The 25,617-nt window shown below is 46.1% G+C and overlaps 1 protein-coding gene across 1 annotated transcript; it reads left to right on the top strand.

Annotated features, from left to right (window-relative positions):
- The first annotated feature begins 1,710 nt into the window (after nucleotides 1–1,710).
- Nucleotides 1,711–6,714, top strand: LOC142254318 (olfactory receptor 1500-like). Its single transcript, XM_075325364.1, has 2 exons — nucleotides 1,711–1,729; nucleotides 5,750–6,714. Exons 1-2 carry the CDS (start codon nucleotides 1,711–1,713, stop codon nucleotides 6,712–6,714), a joined length of 984 nt encoding a protein of 327 aa, XP_075181479.1.
- The last annotated feature ends 18,903 nt before the right edge of the window (nucleotides 6,715–25,617 follow it).

Below are 25,617 nucleotides of genomic sequence, written 5' to 3'. Positions count from 1 at the left end.
GACCCACAAACAAGCAAGACCTGAAGGCTGCGGCTGTAAAGGCCTGGCAAAGGATTAAGAAGGAGGAAACCCAGCGTTTGGTGATGTCCATGGGTTCCAGACTTAAGGCAGTGATTGCCTCCAAAGGATTCGCAACAAAATATTGAAAATAAAAATATTTTGTTTGGGTTTGGTTTATTTGTCCAATTACTTTTGACCTCCTAAAATGTGGAGTGTTTGTAAAGAAATGTGTACAATTCCTACAATTTCTATCAGATATTTTTGTTCAAACCTTCAAATGAAACGTTACAATCTGCACTTGAATTCTGTTGTAGAGGTTTCATTTCAAATCCAATGTGGTGGCATGCAGAGCCCAACTCGCGAAAATTGTGTCACTGTCCAAAGATTTCTGGACCTAACTGTATTAGGAATAAAAAACGTCCAACACAAGTGAGATGACCACTCAGCTCCCCTTTATTTTGGCTGTCGACAGTCATTATTTCTCTTACAATACTAATGATTAATTTGTTGCTTTGTTGATCATTGGTCCTGGCCTTTATGTAAATTGGCAATTAAAATAGTTTTTTTAAAATTGAATCCTTATTGTTTTGTTGCTAATAATCCTGTGGGGAGGTAAAACATGTTTTCCAGACATTAATAGAAACAAACAAACATCGTCTCCCGTGTGTAATAGAATGAAGTATATAAAAGCACAGTAATAGTAAAAGCTTTAAATAAGGACAGAACCGAGCATGTGTGACTATTATCAACTTCACTATTATAAGCTCCTACTATTACACATATTGGTAAGTGACGAATTATAACATTTTATTAACAATCCATGCATCTATAAAGACGAGCGTCTTAGATATTGAGTATTCTTACTTTGCTAGGATATACAGCTTTGTAATTCATTTTACTTTACAAACAATGGAGATTACTATACCATTTATTTATATAGAGAAGCCTAGGGCATAAAATATAAGGCTGCAGTTATACACTCTTAGGGACATAAACAACCAAGGGGCCCAATAGCAAAACTTGGAAAGGAGCCCTACATCACCAGGACCACCAGGACCACCTGCAGCAGAAGGACAAGAAACTGTTATGACTATTTTAGTCTCCCTAAAGAAAAGGATGGAAATAATGCACAAAGTAAAGTTACAGCAAAGGGTTAAAGTCACAGTACAGGGATAATTTACACAGTGGTGTCACAGTACAGAGATAATACCCACAGTTATGTCACCATACAGGGATAATACACACAGCAATATCACAGTACATATTTGGAGCCTAGTTGGCTGCAGCCTTGGTGTCTGGCTGCAGCAGTGAAGTTTGTTTGTACATCCTTTTACCTATGTCTCCCTGTCGGTCCTCCTTACTGTGATGCTACCACCAGGGGGAGCCGATACTCACTCAGGATGTAGTGCTCCTAAGCGTAGTTAGGCACAAACCCACTAAAGGTCACTAGTAGTGTAGAGCGGACCCGGTTCCGCAAAATCCGGATCCGCACGGTTTGAGCGCCCGATCCGAGTCCGACCAGTACCCGGGATTCGGGGTGCACGATCCGGATCCATTTTTTTTTCTCTCTCTCTCCCCATTGATTAACATGGCCGTGGATTCCGGATCGGATCCGGACTTCGGCGGCAACCCGATCCGGATCCGCCGGACCCGAATTATGACCGATCCGCTCAACTCTAGTCACTAGCATCCACGGAAGGTTGTAATAGAATGGTCGATCAAACCAAAGGTCAGTCCTGAGTCCTGAGAAAAATATAGAAGTTAGGCCTGGCTCAACTATGCAACAGGTGAGGTGCTCGGGAAAACACGTAGCAATATATAGAAAAAATCCGCCACACTCAAAGTATTCTTTAGAAAAAACATTTATTTTTTATTTTTGCGTTATTCTTGTGAGAATGTCAAAAAAAGTAATGTGTCCAAGTCCAACGTTACGACCACAATGTTTGGTCTTTATCAAGGACTATAATGTACAAAGAAACATAAAAAGGAAACAATAAGTACAACAAGTATATTGAACAGCATATACAGTAGTAATAATGTATGGCGTATCCTCAATTATGAGGATAGAAAATAGAGGACATATTTGTAAATATAAAAGAATTTACACAAGGTCACACAATAAGGACAACAGTTTATATTCTAGGAAGAACAGTAACGACAGACTAGATAAGAACCTCATTGGTAAACATGATTATACATATAGGAGGAGATATCAACACAAGCAGACCAACCTCAATGGGCTATGGAATAGCGTCTATCACATGGAATGGTCTGTCGTCTCGTGTTCTCTTCTCTCAGAGAGCCTATGGTTGGAAAATTATAAGGAAAAAACAATAAAACAAAAGAACAAGAACTAATAGAAATATGGGCTCATGAGTACAGAGGGAGTCAACATTAATGGCCATAGATCGGTGAAAATGTCGGTGGGTATATTCCTTATCACACTCGTGTTGGTGCTCAAAGACGAGAAAAAATCCTCTTTGTTCACTCTTTACATAGTACTGTATAACACAATGCATGTGTCAAAAAGGGGTAAAGGAATTAATGTTATACCAGTTTTGTAAGAGCATATGACATTTTAAAAAAAAAACAAACAGTGGGATATACCTAATGGTCCAAAGGAGAAGGAGGAGTATTGCGTAAGGGCGCCAGGACCATTTAAGCGCGGTAACTTGACCAAAGGTTAGGTATACCCTGTAGACTCCAGTGTTATATAGTCAAGGATCTATAACATATAATGCATACATCAGCATAAAATTATATAGGTAGAACCAGAGTGCTATATTACCAATTGATAAAGGAATTCATGAGAACATGAAGCGGTGCGTCACCTGACTAGAAAATGGTAGTATACTTATTTGGATATGGGAACATCCCCCGGTTTGCAGGAATGTACAATGTGAATCCCTAAAATAAGGGAAAAAAAAGGGGGTACCATTTAGAGTATGGGAAAAATTTATGACTGCGAACGTGATGTCACAGTTGCGTTTCACCACCAGGAAACACCAACGTTGGATGCGAGTCGCCTTCTGCGCATGCGCCGCTCGGACACCCAGCGGCGCATGCGCATGATGCGCTCCAACCACGTCACTTCTGCGTCTCACCTCCAGGGAGTGGAGGAGGAGGGCGCGTTCCCCACTAACTATATAAACGTCATATAGGGCTCTTATCCCCACTCCCAGGCACCACTCACCACGTGTATCACCAATGCAGGTGTGTGTTAAACAAGGGGCAAACAGCGCTTTCTACTGTCACACTCTTGCCATTATAGTATCCTTTATTCACTTTCCATAGATACTCGTAAAGGACATACCCTGAATTCATCACCCACTGGGTAAGATCTTTATCCTCTATTGCTCTATTCATCACTATAACTAGTAATCTGTGACCTCACATCTATGTGCATTTTATATGGCATCTCCTAACCACTTAAAGGAACATGCATCATTTAGCTTATTCAAATGCACAACATTGCGGTCATAAATTATTCCCATACTCTAAATGGTACCCCCCTTTTTTTCCCTTATTTTAGGGATTCACATTGTACATTCCTGCAAACCGGGGGATGTTCCCATATCCAAATAAGTATCCTACCATTTTCTAGTCAGCTGACGTACCGGTTCATGTTCTCATGAATTCCTTTATCAATTGGTAATATAGCACTCTGGTTCTACCTATATAATTTTATGCTGATGTATGCATTATATGTTATAGATCCTTGACTATATAACACTGGAGTCTATAGGGTAGACCTAACCTTTGGTCAAGTTACCGCGCTTAAATGGTCCTGGGCCCTTACACAATACTCCTCCATCTCCTTTGGACCATTAGGTATATCCCACTGTTTGATTGTTTTTTTAAAAATGTCATATGCTCTTACAAAACTGGTATAACATTAATTCTTTTACCCCTTTTTGACACATGTATTGTGTTATACAGTACTATGTAAAGAGTGAACAAAGAGGATTTTTTCTCGTCTTTGAGCACCAACACGAGTGTGATAAGGAATATACCCACCGACATTTTCACCGATCTATGGCCATTAATGTTGACTCCCTCTGTACTCATGAGCCCGTATTTCTATTAGTTCTTGTTCTTTTGTTTTATTGTTTTTTCCTTATAATTTTCCAACCATAGGCTCTCTGAGAGAAGAGAACACGAGACGACAGACATTCCATGTGATAGACGCTATTCCATAGCCCATTGAGGTTGGTCTGCTTGTGTTGATATCTCCTCCTATATGTATAATCATGTTTACCAATGAGGTTCTTATCTGGTCTGTCGTTACTGTTCTTCCTAGAATATAAACTGTTGTCCTTATTGTGTGACCTTGTGTAAATTCTTTTATATTTACAAATATGTCCTCTATTTTCTCTCCTAATAATTGAGGATACGCCATACATTATTACTACTGTATATGCTGTTCAATATACTTGTTGTACATATTGTTTCCTTTTTATATTTCTTTGTACATTATAGTCCTTGATAAAGAAAGACCAAAGATTGTGGTCGTAACGTTGGACTTGGACACATTACTTATTTTGACATTCTCACAAGAATAACGCAAAAATATAAAATAAATTTTTTTTCTAAAGAATACTTTGAGTGTGCTGGATTATTTCTATATACTGAGTCCTGAGAAGTCACGTAAGTACAGAGGGGTAAGCGGAGCCGGAGTCAAGTGAGAGCCGAGGGTCGGAAAGCCATGAGGTATCGTCAGGAGCCGGAGGGGAGCAGAGCTAGAGTCAGATAGCAAGCTGGGGTCAGAAACCAAGAGGACAAGTAAGTATAGAGGAGGGAGCGGAGACGGGATAACAAAGCAGAGAGCGGGTTAGGAAGACAGGGAGGTAAGAGAAGACGAGAAAGACAGAGGTCAGGAAAGGAGTACTAGGTAGGATCAGAACAGACTCACAGGAACCAGAAGAGCACACTGCAGAGCAGGAACTATCACTGGCGGCATACCGAGGAAAACAGTTCCAAGATAAGACAACGTGACCCCCGAACGAGGCACGACAGGATAGGCTCCTCCCATCGGATCTAACCCCGGAGAATGCAGACAGCAGGAAAACAAACATACAACGGCTCTGGACATACAGAGACATACGTGAATCATGACACTTCCCCTGTGTGTCATTACTATAGTGGTAAACTATAGCGCACTCACTGACCTTGTCACTATCCAGGGTGAGAGGAGGGTTAGTAAGGAACTAAGCATGTGACGGCGACGAGGGGAAGGACTCGTATAGGAATGTTAGGGGAGCTTAGGGACCAGACTCAGGTTAGTGTCAGGAGGAGGCCCATCCCCTACTCTCTATTATCAGGGTCATCCCCGTTGATACCTGTGTATTTCGCCGTGCACCGGACAGTTGTTAGCCCATGTGCATCTGTCAAGCCATGTGTCGGACGCTCACCAGTCCAAGCGTGACATATCTTTGGAGGCTTTGCATGCATCTTTGTATGGAAAAGTGCTGCTTCTATTTCTAGATAGATAGAACAAATAGGATTTGACAAAATAACACAAAACACACATTTCTTGTTCTCCGATCCCGCGAATATGGCAATAATACTGTATGATTCCAGGTAACTTGAGCATTACACCAAGCTTTCTTGAGATCCACATCTACATTTCTGAGATCCCAAAAGATAGCAAATCTGGGAATTCTTTTGTGATAGATGACTTGTATTATTTATTGACTTTATCCACTCAATGTTTTATCCTTTAATCTCATATTATTTTATCATTTAACAGGTTTTGAAATCTTGGAGTCCCCCGGCATGTGTGAGGACAACCACACCACGGTCACTTATGTGTTACTTTTGGGGTTCCAAGACCTTCAAAGCTTCAAGATCATGTTGTTTGTGATCTTACTATTAGTCTATATTGTTATATTAGTAGGAAACCTTCTGGTCGTCCTTACAGTGCTGATTGCTAAAAACCTCAGACACCCCATGTACATTTTTCTTCAGAATCTTGCCTTCTGCGACTTTCTGTTTTCGTCTGTCGTCGTTCCACAGTTGTTGTACGTTACGTGGTGGGAGACCGGACAGTTACTTATGGTGGGTTGTATTTTTCAGTTTTACATGTACAGTTTTCTGGGGATAGTTCAGTCTTTCCTCTTAACCGTCATGGCCTATGACCGGTATTTGGCCATTTGTGACTCTTTACGATACTCTTCACTTCTGAGCATTAAACATTGCCACCAGTTGGTCTATCTGTCTTGGTCGCTCGCTTTCGTACTTGATTCTGTCGAAGTCATTTTTATTATTCAGTTGAAGTTTTGTGACTCCAATATCATCGATCATTTCTTTTGTGACTTATCGCCTATACTTAATTTATCATCGTCTGATACTTCCGTCATAATTCGGCATGATTTCTTTTTATCGGTCATTGCAATACTGCTGCCATTTCTGTTTGTATTAGTATCCTATATATGCATTGTGATTACCATCCTCAACATACCATCCATCACCGGAAGGAAGAAAGCTTTTTCTACCTGCAGCACTCATCTGCTCCTCGTCGTCTTGTACTACGGAGCTCTGATCGCTTTATACTTAGCCCCTTCTGGGGATAATTCTCACAATGAAAACAAGTTTAAATCTCTGATAAATACAGTGATGACTCCATTCAGCAATCCTCTAATATACAGTGTAAGGAACAAGGAGCTGGTGAGGGGCTTCAAGACTTTCATTCACAGACAGATATGGACAAAATAATTTTTTTTTATCTTATTTTATTTCATACCAGCTACAGTACCCGGTGTTGTCCGGGATAGTAACTGTCTCTTTCTTTCTCACTTACTCTCTCTGTCTGTCTCTCTTTTTTTGTCTGTCTCTCTGTACCCGTGTGTCTCTCACTCTGTCTGTCTGTCTCTGTCTGTCTCTTTCTGTATGCCTCTCTCTCTCTGTCTCTCTCTCCGCTTGTCTCTGTCTCTCTTTTTTTGTCTGTCTCTCTCTCTATTCATTTTGTCTGTCTCTCTCTCTATTCATTTTGTCTGTCTCTCTGTCTTTCCATCTCTTTCTCTCTTTGTCTGTCTCTCTCTTTATTTCTCTGTTTGTCTGTCTCTGTTTGCCGCACTCTGTTTGCCACGCTCTGTCTGTCTCTCTCTATCCAACTCTCTTTATCCATTTCTCTATCAGTCTGTCTCTCTCTGTCTGTCTCTCTCTGTCTGTCTCTCTGTCTGTCTCTCTCCCTAACTGCCTCTCTCATTGTCTGTCTCTCTCCCTGTCTGCCTTTCTTCCGGTCTGCCTCTCTCCCTGTCTGCCTCTTTCCCTGTCTGTCTCTCTCCCTGTCTGCCTCTCTCCCTGTCTGCCTCTCTCCCCGTCTGCCTCTCTCCCCGTCTGCCTCTCTCCCCGTCTGCCTCTCTCCCCGTCTGCCTCTCTCCCCGTCTGCCTCTCTCCCCGTCTGCCTCTCTCCCCGTCTGCCTCTCTCCCCGTCTGCCTCTCTCCCCGTCTGTCTCTCTCCCCGTCTGCCTCTCTCCCCGTCTGCCTCTCTCCCCGTCTGCCTCTCTCCCCGTCTGTCTCTCTCCCCGTCTGCCTCTCTCCCCGTCTGCCTCTCTCCCCGTCTGCCTCTCTCCCCGTCTGCCTCTCTCCCCGTCTGCCTCTCTCCCCGTCTGTCTCTCTTCCTGTCTGTCTCTCTCCCTGTCTGCCTCTCTCCCCGTCTGCCTCTCTCCCCATCTGTCTCTCTCCCCGTCTGTCTCTCTTCCTGTCTGTCTCTCTCCCTGTCTGCCTCTCTCCCGTCTGTCTATCTGTCTCTCTCTTTCTGTCGCTGTCTGTTTGTCTCTGTCTGTCTCTCTCTCTGTCTTTTTTTTCTCTCTGTCTCTCTCTATGTCTCCACTGAAATCATATTACCTCACACACAAGTTTCTAATACTAAGAATGTCCTTCGTTGCCTATAGCAACCAATCACAGCTTCTATTAATGACTTGGAGCTCCCAGCTCCATTGACTTTAATGTAAGCAGGTTTTTTGGGAATAACTGGAAAGCGCGGGGTTACATTTTCCACTCAAGACATAGTCTATGACGGTCCCTGAGTCAAATGAGGCAGCTGTGCAAAATTTTGTGATTATAAATGCGACAATGCGGATTCCTTTAGGCACATACATACACACACATATATACACACACACACACACATACACTCAGTTTTATATACTAGATAGTTTTTGGTCCAAAATTGTGCAATGATCAATTCCTTAAAGCGGTTGCCCAATACCCGGACAACTAATTCTAAATCCCTATATTTGACCCCTTAAAAATAATAACACCTACATTCACCTCCGGTGTTGGCACCATTTCAAAGATATCAGCACTGCATCTCCTGATGATTATGTCACGCAATCCCCAAGAGACACAGTGCTGACAAAGATATAAAAAAAAAATCACCTCTGGCTTTTTTCTCTTTTCCTATGAACGTAATTGACATCCGGAGAAGATAAAAGAGAAGCCACAGGTTTCATTTCTTTCAGATGTGTCTAATTTGTACAAAGGAGGGGAGAAAGAAACCAGCACTGATTGGCCAAAGGGATCACATGACATAGCGATGTCACGCAATCCTTGGGAGATGCAATGCAAACACCACTGGAATGGTGCTGGCACTGGAAGTGAGAATAAGTATTATTTTACTGGGTGCAAACATAGGGATTGAAAAGGGGATGACCAAGCAGTGGACAACTGTTTTAATATACAATTATAGAAATAACAGCTGGTGCAGCCATGTACAGGCTGGTACCAAGATACAGGGTCCAGGAACACAGGCTGGTAGGATCCAGAAACACGGACAGGTCCGGTACAAGAACCAAGGTTGGACAGGTCCAAGAACACAGACAACATGGGCTGGACGGGTCCAGGAACACAGGCAGGACTGGTTCAGGAACTTCAGCACTCACAGAACTGGTTAGAGGCAGGATTGGTGCTGGATACCGGCAGACCAGAGCAACAGACTGGACCAACACAACAGGACTAGGCTAGGAGTTTCTACGGCCCCTCCCAGCAGGAGCGGAAGCTTTGAATACCTTGTGGTGCCTTCCAGCGATAGGCTGGATATACCTTAGCAAGTTGCCCACCCTTCACGTTAAAGGGACAGGGAGCGAGTGTGCACTCTACCCTGTAGACCAGGAAAACATGCTCCCTGCTTTGGGCCTAGGGACCTATGTTAGAGTCGAGGGCCAAAACACAAGTGGGCAGCCATGGAGGAGAACCAGGATCCTCACTACATGTGGGTGGCAATGCTGGAGAGCAGAGGACAATGCAGCACAAGGCCGGCCATGAGGATGAGCTGAGGACCACAAGACACATGCGCGCCTGTAAGGACAAGTGGGCAGCCAAGGAGGTAACAGCATCGGTGATCCTTCTGGGCTGGGGGAGAAGAGAATACCGGGACATCAGTGCTCGGAAGCACCAGGAGGGCAGCATATTTATGGACAGTGACTTTGGCATTACACATACAGTACCTAGTGACATAACTAGAGTCTGATGGACCATGGTGAAAAATTTGGATCTTGGCCCCCACTGCATATTGGTCAAATTTATGGGCTTTTTTAGTGTTCTAAATCCTATAAAGACATAAATACTGCGACCCATAATACAAAACTGTCACCCATTCAGGTCAATCTGGGGCCCTTTTTGGTAATAATGTCCCCCATCCTTTGCCCCTTCCAGTAATAAGGTCCCCCATCTTGGCCCCTGGCAGTAATAATGTCCGACAACCTGTGCTCCTTCCAGTAGGAATGTTCCCCATCCTGGGCCTTTTCTAGGTATAATGTCTTCCATTATGTGATCCTAGAAGTAATAATGTCACACATTCTAGTAAAAATGTTCCCCGTCCTGGGGCCTTTCCTAGTATAATGCCCCTCATCCTGTGTCCCTTCCAGTATTAATGTCCCCTGTCCTGGTGTACTGTCCCCCATCCTGGGCCCCTTCTTAGAACAATATCCTCCCTCCTGATGCAATGTCCTCATCCAGTCCGCTTCCAGTGGTAATGTGCCCCTTCCTGGTATAATGTCCACCTCCCTCATGAGCTCATCCTGTAATAATGTTCCCTGTTCTGCCATTGTTCTCCAACACATTAATAAAAAAAATTCTCATCCTTTATAGGCTGGGAGCTGACATCGATGGTGCCTGCTATGGGCTATGCATTAGGTCACTACTATACGATGCCACTGCCTGCCTTGCCCACATCAGCTGTTGGGCTCTAAGTGGCCAATGGGATGTATTGCGGTGCAGGGACTCAGTAGATCCCTGTGACTCGCCCACCCCAGAGCTTTGGGTGACCCGGTGTCAGGCCGGACTAGTCCTGGGTAGTCAGCGGTGGCGGGGCCCGACTCCGTGACCCTGGCGGGGTCAATTAATATGGCGGCTGTGGGGATGATGATTATAATAAAGTTTATGAAAGATTCGTGACGCCACCTGTGGTAAATTGCAGGTCTTTAGGGCTGCAGCTGCTGGAAGGGACCTCCGGGGCTGGTGTTATAGCAGCTGAGATGTTGCTTGCTCTCCACAGGTAAAGCGGGTACCCCGGGGCAACCTTTGGGTACTTTGTAGGTTCTATGGTGTTGTGTGCTGTGGTTGAGGTGCAGGGCCGACAGGACAGTAGAAAGGAACAGACACTGACACTGATTTCTTTACCTTTCTCCTTTACTTGTCTTTGGCAACTGGGGAAGTCCTGGGAGCCTGTTACAGGTGGTACAGTGGTCCGGAGGACTGGAAGCAGGTGGGGGTCTCACACTGGCCAGGTGAGTAATGAGGCCTACTCCCTCCGCTTTGTCTGGTAAATGGGGCCCCGTGGCTTCGGTAATGCTGAGACCCGTTCTGTTGCTCTTTGAGGTGGGTTATCACCTCCCCCGTGTGGTGGGCTGCGTGGACGATTACAGGTGCCGTTCTGCCTATCCGGGCTCCCAGTCCTGACCTTACAGTGCCGCCTCCGGGTGTGGGGTGGACAGAGACCTGCAGTCCTCTCGTCCTCCGGATGCGACCACCGGTACTCGAGTACTCGAGTGGCCCTGAACTCCGATATTCAAGTTTTCTAGCAATCACGTCGGGGTGAGCTGACTGCTCTCCACTCCCAATGTTTTTCTCCTCTTTGCCTCTCTGTGGATGTGTTTTCCTGGGCAGAGTGATCAGGCCCAGCTCCCAGCTCACACACCACACTACTCGAGTTCCTCTTTCACTGAACTCTCCTCACAGACTAACTCCTCCCCCAAGCAGAGCTTAAAGGGGTGGTTCACCCATATTTTTTATTGTCCAGATCGATATTATATTGAGAAACAATGTTTCTCTCAAATACCTTGTGTTGGCAAAAGTGCCTGTGAGAGGCGCTATTGCAGACCGCTGTTCCCGCTCCAGTGACGTTTCCGTCAAGTGCTGCACACGTCACATCCGAGAAGCCGGCTGTATTCTGAGCCCATCTGCTCCCTCCTCCATCATAGCACAGCGCGTCGCGTCTCTTGCTTGCAGCATTCTGCTAGGAGGGAGGAGGGAGGAGGGAGAGGAAGGGGGGAGCAGATGGGCTGTGATAGCGGTGAAACAACGCTGACAGCTCAGTGTGAGGCAGAATACAGCCGGCTGCACGGATGTGACGTGGCAGCATTTGACGGGTACGTCACTGGAGCGGGAACAGCGGTCTGCAATAGCTCCTCTCACAGGCACTATTGCCAACATAAGGTATTTGAGAGAAACATTGTTTCTCAATATAATATCGAGCTAGACAATAAAAAATATGGGTGAACCACCCCTTTAAGGGATCCTCTCTGAAATTCCAGGTTCAGAGCTCCCTCTGCTGGCCTGGGAGAGAAACTGTGTTGGATGATGGTACTTACTGGCCAATGGATTTCCCCAACTACCTCCAGGCTCAGCATTAACCCTTTTGAGGAGGGCAACACTACTGTGGCAACCAGACTGCTGGGGCGCCACACCTGCACCGCAAGATATTTCAGCTAGGGTGCTCTCTCCTCCTGTAGACTGTGAGCTCTCGTGGGCAGGGTCCTCACCTCCTGTAGGCTGTGAGCCCTCGCGGGCAGGGTGCTCTCGCCTCCTGTAGACTGTGATCCCTCGCAGGCAGGGTGCTCTCGCCTCCTGTAGACTGTGATCCCTCGCGGGCAGGGTGCTCTCACCTCCTGTAGCCTGTGAGACCTCGTGGGCAGGGTGCTCTCACCTCCTGTAGACTGTGAGACCTCGCGGGCAGGGTGCTCTCGCCTCCTGTAGACTGTGATCCCTTGTGGGCAGGGTCCTCTCTCCTCCTGTAGACTGTGATCCCTCATGGGCAGGGTGCTCTCACCTCCTGTAGACTGTGATCCCTCGTGGGCAGGGTCCTCACCTCCTGTAGACTGTGAGCCGTCGCGGACAGGGTCCTCGCCTCCTGTAGGCTGTGAGTCCTCGTGGGCAGGGTGCTCTCACCTCCTGTAGACTGTGATCCCTCGCAGGCAGGGTGCTCTCACCTCCTGTAGACTGTGATCCCTTGCGGGCAGGCTCCTTTCTCCTCCTGTAGCCTGTGAGCCCTCGTGAGCAGGGTCCTCGCCTCCTGTACACTGTTAGCCCTCGCGGGCAGGGTCCTCGCCTCCTGTAGCCTGTGAGCCCTCGTGGGCAGGGTGCTCTCTCCTCCTGTAGACTGTTAGCCCTCATAGGCAGGGTGTTCTCTCCTCCTGTACACTGTTAGCCCTCGTGGGCAGGCTCCTCTCTCCTCCTGTAGGCTGTGAGCCCTTGTGGGCAGGCTCCTTTCTCCTCCTGTAGCCTGTGATCCCTCGTGGGCAGGGTCCTCACCCCCTGTAGCCTGTGAGCCCTCGTGGGCAGGGTCCTCACCTCCAGTAGCCTGTGATCCCTCGTGGGCAGGGTCCTCGCCTCCTGTAGCCTGTGAGCCCTCGTGGGCAGGGTCCTCTCCTCCTGTACCTCTCTGTACCTTGTATTGTTAATGATTGTTATACTTGTTTTTATGTATACCCTTTTCACTTGTAATGGGCCATGGAATAAATTGTGCTATAATTATAAATAATAATAATAATGTTTAGTAATAAACCTAAGCTTCAATGAGGGTTGAATAATTCTGTTTGCGACTATAACAGTCACAAATTAGCTAGCGCTCTTTCTCTCTGACACAGCAGTAAAAAGTTCCCCGGGGAGAGATTGTTCTGACTTTTTATCAACTTTTTTTATTTATGAAAACTTTTTCCAGCAATAACTGTGACCGGTTTTGGCGGCGGTCTCGTGCCTGGAGCCCGTTTAATTGGCCTCTGGAGTCTTCCCTGTGACAGCTGCTAGTGACAATGCAATAACAAAGCTCATCAGCGCCCCTAGGCACCCGCAGGGATATAATGAAGTCACTGAACCATAGGTAAGTGGTTATTGAAATATACACCTATGTTATTAGACTTTTTTTTTCTATTGAATTAAATTAAGCCTAGGTTTTTTTTTTATTTTATTTTCACAGACGAAATCCAATGTGCGAGGAGTAAAACGTGCCAAATCTATTAAGAAGAGCACATTCTGATCATTTGATCACTTTTTTTTATATACTGAGACACTATAGTATTACAGAATATATAGCGTATATATGTACCGCCCCACGTCGGATCCGGATCTGCGGTGTGGCTCAAGGGTTCCCCGGACCCGGGGGCCTCGCGGACACTTCGAAATAAAAAGGGGGATGATGGTGTGGGGATATTGTATACAGTCCGTGACGCCACCCACGGTGTGTGGTAAAATGGGGTACCACCGCTGCTATTGGGGAGTACCCGAGGTGTTGGGATGGCAGCTAGTTGTTATTAACCCTCCATGGGTAGGGATGGATGCCCCGGGGCCCAGTGTCTGTGCTGAGGATGGGGACTGCAGGGGCTGGCACGCCCGGTCGGACCAGGGGATGTTAGTGTACTCAAAGTCAATGAAATCACACAAGTCCGTGGTAAACCAAGGTGTCAGTGGCCGGAGCTCCGCGGCCAGGTGTATTCTGGTCCCTCACCCGGGGTGATGGTCTGTGTCACTTTCCTCTGCACTACTTTAGTTCTCTTTTGGACTTCTCGGTATGGAACTCGGGAGTCCGCTCCCAGAACTTCAGGTGGGAGCTGTGCCCGCAGACGCTGACCCTTGGGATCTAAAGGGGCCCTGGCAGATGCCCTATCCCCCGCGGTCTGCTTTTGGGACTTTAGGTGGGACAGGACCTATAATCCTGTCCTCAACTGGTTAATTAACAAAAGCGGTTGTTCCGGTCTCTGCTTCAGGGTCCAGGTACCCCCTCTGTGCACGGTTTCCGGGTCGGTTCTCCGGTATCAGTACCGGCGGGCTCCTATCCTGTCGCGGTCAACCTTGGATCTCCGGCAGCCGTATTCCCATCTCCTGTCAGACACGGACCACCGTCTGCCACCTAGCCAGCACGCCGGGGCTCCAACCCCAACGCCTTTTCTCTCAGACTCCTCACTTGAACCTCCACTTTACTGTACTCCACTTGAACTAAAACTTGAACTGCAACTTCAACTGACTCTTTTCCCACCCCGGACTCTCTAGACCCCTAGGTGGGCATTTTCTTTCCGCCTGGTCTCGCCCACTGATGTGACTGTCATGCCCTGGAAGGGGGGGGGGTCTCTAGGGTTTTGATGGCATGGTGTAACCCTATGAGGGAAGGTGTTGTGTGGGGGCCTATTCTATGTGTGACCACCTGGTGGCGCCAGGGCGTCACATATATAATGGGCTGGGCTTCTCCAGAGCACCAACATTACACCAACATGGCCGTCTTTTATATCCTCACCCACTGATCTCAGTTGTGGGATCACGTGTTCTGAGCAATGTTCTCTTGTCAGCTTGGATCACTTGGTCGTCCTCAACTAACAATGCTATAGTGACGCTGGCCTTGTCCCATGCCTTTTAATCTGTTGTCTTCCTGCAGTAATAATCTCTCACCTCTCTGGATAGGAATATTTACACTTACAGTTTCCATCCCTGATTTATCAGTATTCAGTTTTTCCATTTACAATTTGAGGCGTTAGCGGCGCCCATTCTCCTTTTCTACTTTATAAGCATAAATTGAGTTCCTTACTTGTATTGGAGAGATGAGAACCTCTGGAAGATCCCTTTATCACCGAGCTGGGATATTTTTGTGTCTATGCTCATAACATTCAGGTTTCAGAAAAATCATCAACATTCAGCATCGTGGGAGAAAGAACTGTTTTGCTTGGTATATACATCAATCACCATCCATCCATCATAAATCTATTCATCATCCATCCATCGTCCATCCATTTATTCACCATCCATCTGGCATCCATTCCTCATCCATCTATCCATCATCCATTCATCATCAATCCATTTATCATCATCCATCAATCCATCCATCATTAATCCATTCATCCATCATCCATCTATCCATCATTCATCCATCATCCATCCATCATTAATCCATTCATCCATCATCCATCTATCCATCATTCATCCATCATTCATCCATCATCCATCCATCATTAATCCATTCATCCATCATCCATCATTCATCCATCCATCATTAATCTATTCATCCATCATCCATCTATCCATCATCCATCCATCATCCATCCATCATCCATCTATCCATCATCCATCCATCATCCATCCATCATTAATCCATTCATCCATCATCCATCTATCCATCATTCATCCATCATCCATCCATCATTAATCCATTCATCCATCATTCATTCATCATTAATCCATTCATCCATCATTCATCCATCATCCATCCATCATTAATCCATTCATCCATCTATCCATCATTCATCCATCATCCATCTATCCATCATTCATCCATCATTAATTGAATCATCCATCATCCATCTATCCATCATTAATCCATTCAACCATCATCCATCCCTCCATCATTAATCCAATCATCCATCTATCCATCATTCATCCATCATCCATCCATTATTAATCCATTCATCCATCTATCCATCATCCATCCATCATTAACAGAAAATGAAAATGCTTCTCACTAGCATTAATGTTTTATTTTGATTGATTGGAATTCTATATATTTAATTAGCTCCAACTGCGCATGCGCCGACTCCAGGCGCCATTTTTTAGAAGCCTGCACCGCCAACAGTTTCTGGATGCACCTCCTGCCTCACAGTGCCCACAGCGAGCATCTAGGACACCTGCTGCATCATCGCCCTACTTCACCACCGCCCCTGCCTCCTGTGACCTCACTCCTCCACCACTGCTACTCCCCTCCGGTAAGACATTACCGGATTATAAGACGAAACCCATATTTTTTTTCCCCTTTAAATTTGGGGTGCGTCTTATAATCCAGTGCGTCTTATAAAACGAAAAAGACAGCATATTTCTCCACCGCTTAGATCTTGTAGTCACAATTGATGGAAGCATCTGGGGCCCCCAGGGAGCAGGGGGTTAACCTTACTCGTCGCCGGGTCGGTGATGTCGGTTCCGGGGATGTCACGGGTGGCCCTGCCCAGCTTTGTTCCCTGAGGTGTCCACAATAAAAGGAGATGATGGGGGTTGTAGTAGGATGATTGTCGTGACGCCACCTGTGTACACGGCCACGGATTAGCCGTTGCTGCTGTGGCTGTTCTCCAGGGCGGATGGTAAAAGCAGCTGAAAATAGTATTGCTGCCCACAGGTGGAGCGAGCCACGGGAAGGATGATGAGAGGAGTAGTGATGGCAAAGGCCTTTGGCGCCGAGGCGTGAGGCGCCAGTAATAAGAGTCCGAGTCAGTTGCTGCGGTTCCAGGTGTCTTTACTCACTCTTTGTGCCGCTCGCCCAGGTAGTACCGGTCACCCACTGTGATGTGCCCCGTCGACCTCGGATAAGTTACAAGTCACCGGTGTTTGAAAGAAGAAAGTCCTTTGTCAGAGTTGCCCTTCCAGCTGTGAGGAACCTGGGCTGAGCGCTTCACTCCAAGCCGCAGGCCCCGTGTAGAGAAGAGAAGTGGTGATGGTGTCGTGTCCCAGAACTGGTGTCCTGGGTCAACTAACTAGTGATTGTCTGAGTTTGCTCCTATTTCTACCCCAAGTGGAATATGCACCCCAGGAGACTGTCCTAGTGACCGGGACAGTCCCAAGCTATGTGTTGGCCAACCCCCTGCCTACCCTAGTCCAGCTCCCCAGTGAGAAGGCTCCTAAGCTTTATGTAAGGTGTAAATGGGGAACACCGGTGATTAATCCCCTCCTTACCCGAGGTGAATACCACACCTTAAATGAGGTGCAGTACTCTGTGGTGACTGGAGCCTCAAGGGCGCCACATTCCCCCACAGCAAATGGCAGCACGCCCGTGCTGCAACTAAACTAAACAAAATTAGTACACCGCAATATTTTTGTATGCAATAACAAATAACATATTCTTCCCTTAAATGAGGTGCAGTACTGTGTGGCGACTGGAGCTTCAGGGGCGCCACACATCTACGCGACTACATGGCTGGGAATCAAAGTTATTTCCAATCCTGACAACTGGAGCAGAACAGAGTGCCTGAGTGGCCAGATATTGGTGACACTTTTATTGCCACATTTAAGCCAAGTGGTCTACTGATCATTGAAACCTCACGTTACTTAGGTACATCTATATTACATGGACAGTCATTTATTGGAACATATAATATTAGACCTAGTAATTGGATAATAGACAGTGATAAACGATCCAGTATCTCAGGGTGTCGCTTTACAGCCATAATCATTTGTATAATGCTCCTAGGAGAGCAATTATTTCCCCACTACATAAAGTTTCTGTGTACCGTCTCTAAGGAACAGAACAAATAATAATGAGATACAGAAAAACATTGGAAGAGATTTTTTAATTAATGATGCATAAAATACAATTTCTTCGAAGTTATCGCTATCGTTATTGTAAGTGTGTATTTTGAAATGTATGTTGTTACATTCCAGCTTAGCCCCAATTATCTATTATCTACAGCTTTTGTAGTTCTTTATAAGTAAGGTTAAGTAGATTTTTATATAGTATTTAACACTGTGCGGTGCGTTGAGGTTTTGGTCTAAATCACTGATTTCTGCCTAAAAGAGATTTAGACAGGACCCCCATGAAGTCTATAAACCATGACTTAAAGGGAAACTGTCAGTAGGATCAGGCCTTCTAAGCCATCCATATGGGTATATAGGACATAGGTGTGATGATTGCCACAAGGTGGCGCTAGACACACTTGTATATAGTAAATGGAGAGGTAGTCAGACAGGCCGAGATCATAAACCAGGAAGGCACGACAGTACACAGGGGCAGACAGAGATGAGGTCAAGATACAAGCCGAAGGTCAGGATTCCAGGAGAGAAAACAAAAGAAGTCAGTCTGGTGGAGCGCTAGTAAGGAAAAGGGACCAAAGGATTTTTTTTTTTAAAATATCCAAACCTTTTATTAGTATTTTATTTACCAGTATGTTGTCTTCCTCAGGTGATATAAGAGCTCTTATATCACCTGAGGAAGACAACATACTGGTTGTCGAAACGCGTTGTGGCATATAAGGGACCACTAATAAAAGATTTGGATATTTTTTTTTAAAAATCCTTTGGTCCCTTTTGCTTACTAGCGCTCCACCAGACCGACTTCTTTTGTTTTCTTGCATACATTCCCCTTGTTGGGAAGCTCGGCAGGAGCTGCTAAGAGGAAGGAGATCGCAAAGTTGATTAGGAACTCCCTCTGCTGGACACCGAGTGTAACAACACAGAGACCATAGGATCACATGATTCTGGATGATCGTTTCCCAGCAGTGGAGCTTGAGAGAGGATGGCAGAAATCTCTCCACATAATTTAGCCCAACAATGGGGTTGTGCGGGGGCGCAAAACCCGCTAAGGTGAGCATCGGATTTTAACCCTTCAGCATCAATTGCCTCATAGGTGCTCCTCATTGCGCTACTTTCTTGTTTTTCTTTTACATAGGATTCCAGGAGAGAACATACAAAATACAGGGAGCAGGCAGGGATGTGGTCAGGAGGACGTCCGAGGTCAGAAGCCAGGATGTCATAACAGAAACAGGGAAGGACTTGCAGAGACAGGTAAACAGCAGTCTGGAGTCGAGAGACAAATACCAGAACACTGAGCACCATAGGAGCACAACTGTAAACAGGACGGCATCCTGAGCTAACACGCTCCCTAATGAAGCAGAGCAATCCCGAGCACCTCCCAGGACCAGCCTGAAACCTAGTGCTTGTGAAACCATCAGCAGAGCATTCATCCTGCAAAAAGCTCTGCACCATAACTATATACTGGCTCTGCAGGAGAGCATAGCAGAACAATACAAGAATGTTCTGCACTTAGCAATCATGACAATAGGAAGCTGAATAAAAAGATGCCTTACTATTTACAATCCAATGCCTTATTCCAGAGAAATCCACATTTTTCTCAATATGTAAATGAGCTGTTAAGATCTACGTGCCGGACATAGATCTTCCTGAGAATCTGCCTCAAGAGCTTATTTTACATGTAATGGGACATTACCAGTGTGAGACATGTAAATCAGGAGGACAAAACAATCACTGATCTCTGGCTGGTCTACCTGAGATCAGTGATTGTTTTGTCTTGTTGGTCTACTAGGCTTTGCTCCCACCTGGCCAGAATCCTACTCCACACTGATGAGGGGCAATACCCCGAAACAGCTGTCTGTGGATGGATACCTGGCCTTGGTATTTCCCTTGTTATATCTTTAAACTCCTCAAGAGTTGGATATTGCCTAAAAGGGCCATGGTGGTTATGGTGGTCTCCAAAAAAGAGCCACTCTTTGGCTAGGTCCTTCCCAGAGGGATATCTGGCTAGTTTCTGTGTCGAGACTCCTAACAGAGGCTCCACGGATCTTTTCGATGTAAATCAGGAGAGCAGACTATCAGTCATTACATGTCTCACACTGGTAACATCCTCTGTCATATAAAATGAGCTCTGAAGGCTGATTCACAAGGAGATCTATGTCCGGTCCATAGATCTTAACAGCTCAATTACACACTGTCATCTCTATATGATTACCCTTCATGCTAAATCTTGAAACTGCCCCACACGTTACTGCACACACTGTCCCCATCGCCACATTGTGCATTCACACTGTCCTCCCATACATTGTTCCCTCTCCATCTTGTGCCCCCTCCACACTATGCTCTTACTGTCCCCCTCCCACAAACACACACACACACACACACACACACATACACACACACACACATACACACACACACACACCGCCACCTCTCCACACTGAATCCTCTCTTCAAACTATCTCCTCTGTGCTGTCCCCTCTGCATATTGTAATGATAGAAAGGAGAACATGGTGTTTGTGGGCATGGGGTGATCAGAAGATTATAAAAAGGGGCATTTTATTAACAACACATTTCAGAGGGGTTCAAACTCCTTAATATAAAATAGGGAGGCATATAGACACATTATATAGTGAGCAGGAACTATATAATGCTGGGATATATGCCCACAATCAGCTGTCATGAAAAATTTAAAAAAAAAACTTTTTACAAAAAACACGTAGTTTATAAATGCACATAATCTTTAAAATACATAAATATCTATAAACAATGTCGAAAAAAATGCCGGCTCCCTACAGTCTAACTGCAGAGAGCCCATTGTCAATCAGCATGACTCTGGCAGCAACGCCATATTGACAGAGCAGCGTGGAAGAGAAAGAGCTGCTCTGTTGACACAAAGCAGCAGAATCGCTGGCAGGAGCAGCTGATCCGGTATGATAGAACAGGCAGGTAGTTAGCAACTACCTGATTGTTAGTTCTTAGACCAATAGTACAAATTTAAATAGTGCCAGATAACTGCTTTGTTGGGTTCATGTCCATTCTTTCTTTATTTTTTCGGATTCTTATTAACACACATTCCGTTTGGCGACTGAACGATTGTGCAATCATGAAACACTTGCAGGGCCGTATATTGCGTATTTCTCTGGGGAAATTTACGTTGCTTTGTGTTTTTATAAACACCTCCATAGCTCCTCAGGGGCCGATTTAGCTTTGCAGTTGTCACAACTTTATGCGTAAAGGGAATTGGAAAAAGGAAGTCTGAAAGTTAAATGAGCGTAAATAATAAATGTGGATCATTACAAAGGTGTTTTCAAGAATGCATTTTGTGCACAAAACAGCAATATGGCTTTAATTGTTGAATAAGCGCACAAGGCAAATCTAAGGGGACCAGGAAGAAATACTGAAGTGCATATTACACAAAAAAACAGTGTTTAAAGAAGACTGGAGTTCTACATGTTCATAATACTTGCTTAAAAAACACAATAAAACGAATGATAATTAATATACAGGGTGGGCCAAAAGTATGGATACACCCTGGGTGGTCTATTAGTATGGATACACCCTGATAAAATGGAAGTAGTTGCTGATACCACCTTACCGTTTGTGGCATATTAGTACATGGGAGGGGCAAAACATTTGAGGACAGGTGACACCCATGGCGGCCATCTTTTTTATCAGGGTGTGTTCATACTTATGGCCCACCCTATATAATCACTAGCTATAGTACCTGGTGTTGCCCAGGATAGTAATTCCCTCTCCCTCTTTGTCTCTCTCACTCTCCCTCTCTGTCTGTCTCCCTCTTTGTCTGTCTGTTTCCCTTTCTGTTTCTCTGTGTGTCACTGTGTCTTGAGTGTGTGTGTCTGTGTGTCTCTGTCTCTGTGTGTGTGTATCTGTCTGTGTGTAACTCTGTGTGTGTGTCTCTGTCTGTGCGTGTCTCTGTGTGTTTCAGTCTCTGTGTGTCTCTGTATTAGAGGTACTTTGCACGTTGCGACATCGCTACTGCGATATCGTCGGGGTCAAATGGAAAGTGACGTACATCCGGCGCCGGTAACGACGTCGCAACGTGTAAAGCCTAGGAGAGAAGATGAACGAGCGTGAAACAGTACAAAATCGGTGATCTGCGTCACGTCGGTCATTTTCATAATGTCAGTGCGTCCGCAGGTACGATGTTGTTCCTCGTTCCTGTAGCGCCACACATCGCTGTGTGTGAAGCCGCAGGAGCGACAAACATCTCCTTACCTGCGCCCGCCGTCCACCGGCAATGCGGAAGGGAGAAGGTGGGCGGGATGTTTACATCCCGCTCATCTCCGCCCCTCCGCTTCTATTGGCCGGCCGATAAGTGACGTCGCGAATGCACCGTGATTCCTCGGCAGTCACAGCGACGTCGCAGGGCAGTTAAGTGCGTGTGAAGCTGCCGTAGCGATAATGTTCGCTACGACAGCAATCGCCACATATCGCATCTGCGACGGGGGGCGGGTACTATCGAGCTCGGCATCGCTATCATCAGCCAGCGATGTTGCAGCGTGCAAAGTACCCCTTAGTCTCTGAGTGTCTCTGTATCAGTTTCTGTCTGTCTCTGTGTGTGTCTCTGTCTATGTCTCTGTGTAACTGTGTGTGTCTGTCTCCGTGTCTCTGTGTGTCTCTGTATTAGTCTCTGAATCAGTCTCTATGTGTCTCTGTATCAGTCTGTGTCTGTCTCTGTGTGTCTCTATGTCTCTGTGTGTGTCTCTGTGCGTGTCTCAGTCTCTGAGTGTCTCTGTGTCAGTCTATTTGTGTCTCTGTATCAGTCTGTGTGTGTCTCTTTGTGTCTGTCTCTGTGTGTCTGTAAAGCACAGGGTTTAATTTTTTTCCCTCAAAACATAGTCTATGATATTCCCTGAGTCAGATGAGGTGTCTGTGCAAAATGTCATGATTGTAAATGCGATAGTGTGGATTCCATTAGCGGACATACACACACATACACACACATACATAAACACACACATACATGTATACACATATACATACATACACACATGTACACATACAGTACATACACACACACACATATATACATATACACATACATACACACACATATACACACACATACACTCAGCGTTATATATTAATTTAAAAAATAAGGTTTTCATGTAACAAATTTTTATTTGTAAACCCTTTGCATATTTAACCCCTATCTTACAAGAGTCAAATATTTTGTTGCCTAAAGGGTGCTTTACACGCCGCGACATCGTTAGCGATCGCTAGCAATATTGCGAGCAATAGCACCCGCCCCCGTCGTTCGTGTGACATTTGGTGCTCGCTGCCGTAGCGAACAATATCGCTATGGCAGTGTCACACGCACATACCTTGTCAGCGACATCGCTGTGACCACCGAATAATCCCTCCTTCAAGGGGGAGGTGCGTGCGGCGTCACTAAGCGGCCGCCCAATAGAAGAGGAGGGGCGGAGATGAGTGGCCGGAACATGCCGCCCACCTCCTTCCTTCCTCATTGCCGGTGGAGGCAATGTAAGGAGATGTTCATCGTTCCTGCAGTGTCACACATAGCGATGTGTAATGCCGCAGGAACGACGAACAACCTGCGGAATGAAACACCAACGACATTATGATTAGGAGCGACGTGTGAACGATTTTTGCCGTTTTTGCGCTCATTGATCGTCGCTCCTTGGTGTCACACGCTGCGATATCGCTAACGACGCTGGATGTGCATCACAAACACCGTGACCCCGACGATATATCGCTAACGATGTCGCAACGTGTAAAGCACCCTATAGCCTCAGAGGGCTTTACTATCTGAGAATTGAGTTGTGTATTGGAAACTTCAATGGCATAATTTTCTATAATATTATTATTATTCTTTATAAACAATACAAGGCACAGACTGGTACAGGAGGAGCGAGGAGCCTGCCCACGAGGGCTCACAGTCCACAGGATATAATACATACATACTTTATATTGCAGAACTTTCGTTATTTCTTTTATGTTAAGAAATGGAAAGATCAGCAGTTGCGCAACGTTTTCTTTTGTTTTGTTTTCTAGACTTTATCACGGTGTTTTCCAAGTGTTATAAATGAGTTGTTAATTATTCTTTGCATCCATTTAAAGCACTTCCAAACTTATCAGTTATGTATTTATTAGACATTAATGGGTAAAGAAGGGAATTTTGTTTACTTACCGTAAATTCCTTTTCTTCTAGCTCCAATTGGGAGACCCAGACAATTGGGTGTATAGCTACTGCCTCCGGAGGCCGCACAAAGTACTACACTTAAAAGTGTAAGGCCCCTCCCCTTCTGGCTATACACCCCCCCGTGGGATCACGGGTTCCTCAGTTTTAGTGCAAAAGCAAGAAGGAGGAAAGCCAATAACTGTTACAAAAACAAATTCAATCCGATAAACAACATCGGAGAACTGAACTTATTAACATGAACAACATGTGCACCCGAAAAACAAAATCCCTAACAAAAAACAGGGCGGGTGCTGGGTCTCCCAATTGGAGCTAGAAGAAAAGGAATTTACGGTAAGTAAACAAAATTCCCTTCTTCTTTGTCGCTCCTAATTGGGAGACCCAGACAATTGGGACGTCCAAAAGCAGTCCCTGGGTGGGTAAAAGAATACCTCGTGATAGGGCTGTCAAGCAGACCTTTCCTACAGGTGGGCCACCGCCGCCTGAAGGACTTGTCTACCTAGGCCGGCATCCGCCGAAGCGAAGGTATGCACCTGATAATGTTTGGTAAAAGTGTGCAGACTCGACCAGGTAGCCGCCTGGCACACCTGCTGAGCCGTAGCCTGATGCCGTAATGCCCAGGACGCACCCACGGCTCTGGTAGAATGGGCCTTCAGTCCAGATGGAATCGGAAGCCCAGCAGAACGGTAGGTGTGAAGAACTGGTTCCTTGATCCACCGCGCAAGGGTGGATTTGGAAGCTTGCGACCCTTTACGCTGACCAGCGACCAGGATAAAGAGTGCATCCGAGCGGCGCAGGGGCGCCGTGCGGGAAATGTAGATCCTGAGTGCTCTTACCAGGTCCAACAAATGCAAACCCTTTTCGAATTGGTGAACTGGATGCGGACACAAAGACGGTAAAGTGATATCCTGATTGAGATGAAAGGAAGATACCACCTTGGGAAGAAACTCTGGAATTGGACGCAGAACTACCTTGTCCTGGTGAAACACCAGGAAGGGAGATTTGCAAGATAACGCCGCCAGCTCGGACACTCTCCGAAGAGACGTGACCGCCACTAGAAAAGCCACTTTCTGTGAAAGCCGAGAAAAGGAAATCTCCTTCATAGGCTCGAAAGGCGGCTTCTGGAGAGCAATTAGAACCTTGTTCAGATCCCAGGGCTCCAACGGCCGCTTGTAAGGAGGGACGATATGACAGACTCCTTGCAGGAACGTGCGTACCTTAGGAAGTCGCGCTAGGCGTTTCTGAAAAAATACGGATAGCGTGGAGACTTGACCTTTAAGGGAGCTAAGCGACAAACCTTTTTCCAACCCAGACTGCAGGAAGGAAAGAAAAATAGGCAATGCAAATGGCCAGGGAGAAACTCCCTGGGCAGAGCACCAAGATAGGAATATCTTCCACGTCCTGTGGTAGATCTTGGCGGAGGATGGTTTCCTAGCCTGTCTCATGGTGGCAACCACCTCATGAGATAAACCTGAGGCCCCTAGGATCCAGGACTCAATGGCCACACAGTCAGGTTCAGGGCCGCAGAATTCAGATGGAAAAACGGCCCTTGAGACAGCAAGTCTGGACGGTCTGGTAGCGCCCACGGTTGGCCTACCGTGAGGTGCCACAGATCCGGGTACCACGACCTCCTTGGCCAGTCTGGAGCGACGAGAATGGCGCGGCGGCAGTCGGACCTGATCTTTCGGAGCACTCTGGGCAACAGTGCCAGAGGTGGGAAC

This window comes from Anomaloglossus baeobatrachus, chromosome 10, assembly GCF_048569485.1.
Source record: "Anomaloglossus baeobatrachus isolate aAnoBae1 chromosome 10, aAnoBae1.hap1, whole genome shotgun sequence".
Classification (NCBI taxonomy): domain Eukaryota; kingdom Metazoa; phylum Chordata; class Amphibia; order Anura; family Aromobatidae; genus Anomaloglossus; species Anomaloglossus baeobatrachus.
This window is presented reverse-complemented; position numbering and strand designations above follow the sequence as displayed.